At 45.5% G+C, this 8568-nt stretch overlaps 1 protein-coding gene across 1 annotated transcript in view; it reads left to right on the forward strand.

Annotated features, from left to right (window-relative positions):
* DHX36 (DEAH-box helicase 36) overlaps nt 1-7197 on the forward strand; it is a 120564-nt gene extending 113367 nt beyond the window's left edge. The window contains exons 24-25 of the mRNA XM_073579024.1: nt 791-943; nt 3972-7197. Coding sequence (XP_073435125.1) covers nt 791-943; nt 3972-4154 — 336 coding nt within the window. The 3' untranslated portion in view covers nt 4155-7197. The remainder of the gene's footprint in view (nt 1-790; nt 944-3971) is intronic.
* Nucleotides 7198-8568: the final 1371 nt, after the last annotated feature.

Raw genomic sequence — 8568 nt, forward strand, 5'->3', positions numbered from 1 at the left:
TTGGGCCTGAACTCTCAGGTCTTAAGAGCTTGGCATGCAGAGCCCCCCCCCCCCCCTCCAACTCTTCTTGCAGACAAAGTATGAGAGGGTTGGGAGAAGCGTGCCGGGACACTTCGGAGTAAACCCGGCCATACTGTGGGGCATTAGGATTCCTTCTGTGCACTTCTGAAAATAAATTATATTTTTAAAAATCCTAACCCTTTTGTTAAAGGGGTTGTCCACCTTTTTGGATATTTTTTTATATACTTGTATTTGGGCTCCAAATTATTTTTTGCAATTAGGTTTTCTTCAAAGTTTTGCTTTCACAGGCTGTTTATTTCTTTGCACATTAAACTTCGATATTGTCCGTGGTCATAAATCAGCTGAGAGGAGCTCCAATAAACAGATAATAAAGTAACAAGCTCCACGTCAGGCCATCGTAGCGAGCTGACTGACAGATTCTCAGTTTCCTCATTCTGCAGACATCAATAGGCAGTGTAACGCAGAGGCAAAACAAACGGTGCAACATTTGCATTGAAACCCAATTGGAAAAATGATTTCTAGCCCCAATTGCATGCACTTATGTGTAAAAAATAAGAGAAACTTGTTCCTGAAGGTGGCCAACCCTTTTACATAAAAATGGCCACCCAAGATTGGTGATGGGTACTCTTAAAGCTGATGATCTTGTGCTATACATCTTAAGCCAAGAGGAGCCGTAAGAAAAGACACATCTTTCCACAGTATTCTAGAACACGGCTCTAGATCTTGGCTGCTTCGTCACTTACTGCTTCTGTTTCCAATCTCCACACAGATTTACCTGTATGACTGCACTGAGGTCTCTCCGTACTCCCTGCTTTTCTTTGGAGGGGATATTTCCATTCAGAAGGACCAAGACCAGGACACGATTGCAGTTGATGAATGGATTGTCTTCCAGTCGCCCGCTCGTATTGCTAATTTAGTTAAGGTAATTAAAAAAAAAAAAATCCCACAACGCCCTACATGGCACCATAGCCACTAGGTACCTACAAAAATCCCACAACGCCCTACATGGCACCATAGCCACTAGGTACCTACAAAAATCCCACAAGGCCCTACATGGCACCATAGCCACTAGGTACCTACAAAAATCCCACAACGCCCTACATGGCACCATAGCCACTAGGTACCTACAAAAAATCCCACAACGCCCTACATGGCACCATAGCCACTAGGTACCTACAAAAATCCCACAAGGCCCTACATGGCACCATAGCCACTAGTTACCTACAAAAATCCCACAACGCCCTACATGGCACCATAGCCACTAGGTACCTACAAAAAATCCCACAACGCCCTACATGGCACCATAGCCACTAGGTACCTACAAAAATCCCACAAGGCCCTACATGGCACCATAGCCACTAGGTACCTACAAAAATCCCACAAGGCCCTACATGGCACCATAGCCACTAGTTACCTACAAAAATCCCACAACGCCCTACATGGCACCATAGCCACTAGGTACCTACAAAAAATCCCACAAGGCCCTACATGGCACCATAGCCACTAGGTACCTACAAAAATCCCACAAGGCCCTACATGGCACCATAGCCACTAGGTACCTACAAAAAAATCCCACAACGCCCTACATGGCACCATAGCCACTAGTTACCTACAAAAATCCCACAAGGCCCTACATGGCACCATAGCCACTAGGTACCTACAAAAAAATCCCACAAGGCCCTACATGGCACCATAGCCACTAGGTACCTACAAAAATCCCACAAGGCCCTACATGGCACCATAGCCACTAGTTACCTACAAAAATCCCACAACGCCCTACATGGCACCATAGCCACTAGTTACCTACAAAAATCCCACAAGGCCCTACATGGCACCATAGCCACTAGTTACCTACAAAAATCCCACAACGCCCTACATGGTACCATAGCCACTAGTTACCTACAAAAATCCCACAACGCCCTACATGGCACCATAGCCACTAGGTACCTACAAAAAATCCCACAACGCCCTACATGGCACCATAGCCACTAGGTACCTACAAAAAAATCCCACAACGCCCTACATGGCACCATAGCCACTAGTTACCTACAAAAATCCCACAAGGCCCTACATGGCACCATAGCCACTAGGTACCTACAAAAAAATCCCACAAGGCCCTACATGGCACCATAGCCACTAGGTACCTACAAAAATCCCACAAGGCCCTACATGGCACCATAGCCACTAGTTACCTACAAAAATCCCACAACGCCCTACATGGCACCATAGCCACTAGGTACCTACAAAAAATCCCACAACGCCCTACATGGCACCATAGCCACTAGGTACCTACAAAAAAATCCCACAACGCCCTACATGGCACCATAGCCACTAGGTACCTACAAAAATCCCACAAGACCCTACATGGCACCATAGCCACTAGGTACCTACAAAAATCCCACAACGCCCTACATGGCACCATAGCCACTAGTTACCTACAAAAATCCCACAACGCCCTACATGGCACCATAGCCACTAGTTACCTACAAAAATCCCACAAGGCCCTACATGGCACCATAGCCACTAGGTACCTACACACTATACCTTGTTCAGAACTCGATGCGGAAATGGTTGTAACATTGAAGAACATTTCTTCATGGTTTCATATTCTTAATGTTGAAGGTAGATATCCGTCCATGGAGGTCCGCCGTACCCTGACATGTTTGTCCCGGGGAATGTAATGAGTCAGATCCTAATTGCCCCATATTAGAGGAAAAATTACTTGTTGACTCTGATCTGACAGTCGGAGAACATTCAGGATTTCACTCCAGGAACAAGATGAAAGTTCAGCTCTTAGCTGGTCCAGTGGGATTATCATTGTCTACCACTTGCCAGCAGACAGACATGGCGGCCGGCGTATAGGATCCTACGAGCGCTGTGGTACACAGTTCTATTCTCGGTGCTATACTGCTAGGTTGTCTATGGCAGTTCTCCTCCGCTGTCATTTTTCCATGACTGTAAAAGGCTTTAGTGGGAAAACTGCAAAGTTCCTACTTTATATGGGTCTGTGAGCACAGAATGACTGCACAAACCAAGTAGGGGCCCGGTGCCCCCCTGGTGCGGCCAAACATATAAATGCTCCATCACAGCTACTTGTTTTCCATCTACCTCTGCCCTGTATGGCTTTATAAAGCCAGAGCTTTCCATGAAAAAACAATGGACTAGAGGGGGAAAAAAAGCATGTGGGGAAGGTGCACTGAAATGTTTGGCCGTGCCATGCTGCACTGAACGCCTGTGTGCTGCAGTGTTTCCCAAACTCCAGTCACCACGGCCCCCAACAGATCATGGTTTTGGGATTTCCTTAGTATTGCACAGATGATGGAAGTATCATCAAGGCCTCAGGAATTCTCTCACCTGTACAACACTATGGAAATCCTGAAAACTTGATCTGTTGGGGGCTGTGAGGAGTTTGGGAAACACTGGTTTAAACTAAGATAATAAATAAATAAAAATATATATATATATATATATATATTTATTTTATTTTTTTTCTTAAGAACCGTTGCCATCCAAGAGTGTAGCCCAACGATGAATCTTATTTAAAAAAAAAAAAAAAAAAAAATAATAGAACTGCGCGTCACTCCCCCTCCCCAGGTCCAAAGCTGAGCCCTGTAACTGCTCCTGGGATCTGTCATTGTCTGCTGTGCTGACATCACATTGATAGCACTGCAGCCAATCACTGAGCTCCATGACTCAGCCCAAGTCGATGGCACAAGCTGCTGAGTTGATGTGATGGTGCTACAGACAGTAACAGGCCCCAAAAGCAGCAGAGAGTCAGTGCTGGACCTGGGGAGGGAGAGTGAAACCATTTTTTTTTTTTTTTAAAACTTATTTACCAACTGCAGCCAAGGGAATCGGTGTTTTCTTTTGCCGGATTATCCCCTTTAAGCCATCTTTGGTCTTGGTATCAGACTTATTCTAACTAGCGGATAATCATTACTATTTTATAGGATTTAAAGACCGAGTTGGATTCACTTTTAAAGGAGAAGATAGAAATGCCGCAGCCTGTAGATTGGAATGACACCAGCTCAAGGGACTGTGCGGTGCTGTCAGCCATCATTGACCTGATAACCACCCAGGAGAGTGGGCAAGCCAAGCACTTTGCTCCTTCGATTCCAGGGCGCCTGTTCTAGGTGCTGTGCGCCATCTTTACTGCTGTGCATAGGACATTGCCGTGTCTGGGCTGTTCCAGGCTCGGCCAACATAAATTGAGCAGTTGTTAAATGCCAAAAGTTTGGACAGGACATCATTCCTCTGCGAGACTTGTTTTTTTGTTGTTGTTTTTACTGTTATTTGTTATTATATAGGTTGTGATGATGGCACTGATGCTTCATGTCTGCAAGTTCCGATTAGTATGCCAGTGTCTTATTTATGTTCTGCCGCCTGGCGAGGGCGCCATGTTAACCCATTAGGCCATCTTCAATGCACAAATGAGATCACATTGGTGACACCTTGGACCAGTCCTCATTTCCTCTGTAGGGAATTCCGACCCCTTGGGCATGGTGCTGAGACTTCACTAATGTGGCCTCCTGCATGTCGGACCAGAAAATGACTGTGACTGACAAAAAATGCATTTGTTTTATTTTACAGATCTGAAATGACCAGAGTGCAGGAAACCTCTGCAGATAATTCTCCTTCCGAAGTGTCCGCTGGTATTTTTCACCCTAAAACTAAGAAAAGGTCCATTTACTCCGCGCAATGTCAATTTACCGCCATCTGGTACCGTGTGCGCGCGGCCATTTTACAGGTCACCCGGCTTCAGATGTGCAATGAACGAACTGTGCTAGATCTTTGGTGGCCATAGGCTGCTGAGAGCGTTGACCTTTTGTGCAGCCCAAAAGATTGTTTCACCTGATGAACAAGCGGCTTCCTTGTTTGTTGGGTGAACGATAGTCTGTTTAGACCCCACGATTTTCATGAAACCAGGCATTCCTGGTAATTGTACATGTAAAGAAATGACCTTCCTAAGCAATTGGTGTTAGAATCCAGAAAAATCTGCAGGAAATGTCCAGTTTGTAAGCCATCTTCTATGGAACAGACATCTTAAGGGTACGGCGGGATGGGGAATTTTTCAGGACCTGAAAACCCCGCACCAAATTGAGTGCAGATTTACCCTTTGTATTGCAGAGGGGGAGACCAAGCTGCAGTAAAAGTTTGTGGGAAAGGCGACACTGGGGATATGGAAACCTCAGCGCTGCTCAGTTTATGCTGCAGTATGGAAATGAACAGTGCAGGTACCGTAATATGCAGTGGACTCTCCCTCTGGCCATCCGCTGCATGTCTGATCGAGGTGGGAGCCCTCACCAGTCCTATTATCCGTTTGCTTTGGCTGATAATAGAACAAATCTGAGAACATTAAATAAATGTTCTAGGCATTTTAAGGAACCCATCACTAGCAAAAGCGCTATTAATCTGCAGATGTGGGGTTAATAGCCAAATTCTGGTGAGAAAATGAACTTTATTCCCCCTGCATCGTTTGGGTTTCAGTCATTCAGTCCTGGAGGCAGCACCGGTTCAATCAGTCATTCAGTACTGGGGGCGACACCGGTTCAGTCATTCGGTCCTGGGGGCTGTGCCGGTTCAGTCCTGGAGGCAGCACCGGTTCAATCAGTCATTCAGTACTGGGGGCGATGCCAGCTCAGTCATTCGGTCCTGGGGGCTGTGCCGGTTCAGTCCTGGAGGCAGCACCGGTTCAATCAGTCATTCAGTACTGGGGGCGACACCGGTTCAGTCATTCGGTCCTGGGGGCTGTGCCGTTCAGTCCTGGAGGCAGCACCGGTTCAATCAGTCATTCAGTACTGGGGGCGATGCCAGCTCAGTCATTCGGTCCTGGGGGCTGTGCCGGTTCAGTCCTGGAGGCAGCACCGGTTCAATCAGTCATTCAGTACTGGGGGCGACACCGGTTCAGTCATTCGGTCCTGGGGGCTGTGCCGTTCAGTCCTGGAGGCAGCACCGGTTCAATCAGTCATTCAGTACTGGGGGCGATGCCAGCTCAGTCATTCGGTCCTGGGGGCTGTGCCGGTTCAGTCATTCGGTCCTGGAGGCAGCACCGGTTCAATCAGTCATTTAGTACTGGGGGCGGTGCCGACTCAGTCATTTGGTCCTGGGGGTGGCACCAGTTGAGTCATTCATTCAGTCCTGGAGGCGGCACTGGTTGCCTCCAGAACAGACTGGCAGCCAGCCCCAATGCAGAGCCAATGTCATTCAAGGCGGGGGCACGGTTACAGCCGCCGCTGTGTACTCTCGGAGCGAAGACTGAAACCGAATGCTGCCGAAGGAGAATAAAGTTCATTTTCTCCCCGCAGCGTTTGGCTAAGTGCGGGCAGGTTAATGGCGTTTTTGCTGGTGACAGGTTCAATTTATATTACTCTGGATCCACACTGGGAGATTTGCCTCCATCTGCCCTCTCAGAATGTTATATACCACGCTGGCACAATAACACCGTAGTTGTGTGTTTCTGCCATTCACAATACAGGAGTGCATCCTAAACCTGCTTGTAAGATGTGTAATGTACAAGGTTTAGTTTATTTATTTTGTGGATATAGTGTTCTAAGAGGCCAATTCAATGGTCTGCCTTACTTTATGGATCTCATTTTGCTGGTATTAGATGACATTCCTTCAATAGCTGTTCAGTACATTTCAGCTGGACGAAGGCTGACCAAGAGGCTTCCACCAGTTTGACTAAATGGTCAACCATGTAGCCCCCACCTCCCCTATAGAAAAAACCTTCCTAGTGCTACTGCCAAGTTCTGCAGTGACAACTCCCTTTAATTACCTGCATCGAGGTGGTGGTCCAGGTCCTGCGACTCCCACCAGTTTCCCAAATACAGATCTCGGGGGCAGGCTGCACGCAGCGGAGTACGGAGTCCATTGGCTTTCTACTGAACCTGTACTCTGCTCTGTTTACTCCTCACTGGATTTTTACGACTTCGGACACAGAATCCCACCTAAACACCCCCAATCTTCAGAAATGAAGGTACATAAATACAAAGTGTGTCCAATGTTTAGTTCTTTAAGAAAAGCTGCACATGGGGAAGAAGCTGAGAAGATGAAGTAGTTTCTGTTAATGTTGGTAAAATCCAAAGTTGTGACTTTATCTTGATATGTTATTGCAGATATTACACGTCAAGATCGGTGTTATCTGGATACAATAAAATGAAATAGTTTTGGTTGATGGCTGATTTGTCTTTTTCCAGTGCACGTTGGAAAGTAAATCATGATGGAAGGATGGTTGTGCTGGCATACCCGGCTGTTCTCCGCTACCTAGCATGGCAAAACGTTGTACGGTTGCTAAAACAAGGGTCTGTTGCCCGGTAATTATGGGACACATTCAGTATTTGGTCAGTATTTTACCTCAGTATTTGGAAGCCAAAATCAGGAGAGGAAAAGTATAATAAATACAGAAGTGGTGACATGTTTTCTATCACCCACTCCTGGTTTTGGCTTCCAAATACTGAGGTAAAATAGTGAAGATGTGAACGTGCCTTTAGCATGGTATATTCTGGGCCTTGATTGGTGCCCAATATGCAGTAGAATCACCTTAACTGGAGCAACAGGATAAAGTGAGTGGAGTAAAAATTTTTAGAAATATTATTTAACGGGAGTAATTGGATTGTGAAAATTATCTATTGTTAAAATCCGGTTTTTGTGTTACATGTTTTTTCTCTTTTCACAATTTTTATGAAAAAAAAAAATAAACTAGTAATTTTGAAATGTTCACACTGGCCAGTTGGGTTTAGGCTCAGTCCCTGTCATTTCTGGAAGAATTTGCACCAAGGCTCCATAGTATCAGAGGCAGGATTACAACGGCGGGTAAAAACCTCTATACACAGCTGATAACACATGATCCACCTATCACAATATACGATGTCTCCGCTGACCCTGCTCCCCCATCCCTTCAGTCACCTTTACACACCCACCACTACAACCGATAGGGTGGTGTTGGGAGTCTGTTTATTGTGGCTATTGTATTTTTTTTTCTGAAAAAATAACAATCTAAAAAAAAAGCATTATTTCTCAGTGTGAAAATTTCAAACTATTTTTAATACAGATTGTACTATGTAAAAATCAAATACATAATTAAATTGATTGCTTTCCTGTAAAAGCTGGCCACAAATAACAATACTGCTAAAATAAATAATTCCTACTGGCCCTCCATTCTGGCACATTGGCTGCAGCTAACCACTGGCCTTGGTGGTGTCTTGCGGTACACCACTGAGGTCAAGCATTGGCTATAAACAGTATACATACAGGGAAGTGTCATGGAAGCAGTTTGAGAACTGATGATTTGTATAAATTCCAACCTTTACATTTACAGCTACTTTGTGTCTGGAAGATAATAATCTGGATAGATACAGCCAAATGAAGAAAATACAAATGTCCACTTAAAGGAAACCTGTCACATCAAATAAGGCTTTTAACCTGCAGAATTAGTGTTAAGGTACCGTTACACTTACAGATGCACCAGTGATCCCGACAACGATACGACCTTGTCAGGATTGCTGGTGAGCTGTCAAACAGGCAGATCTCACCAGCGAAGACGCTGGT

This window comes from Dendrobates tinctorius, unplaced genomic scaffold (assembly GCF_039654945.1).
Source record: "Dendrobates tinctorius isolate UK_male_01 unplaced genomic scaffold, ASM3965494v1 ptg000060l, whole genome shotgun sequence".
Lineage (NCBI taxonomy): Eukaryota > Metazoa > Chordata > Amphibia > Anura > Dendrobatidae > Dendrobates > Dendrobates tinctorius.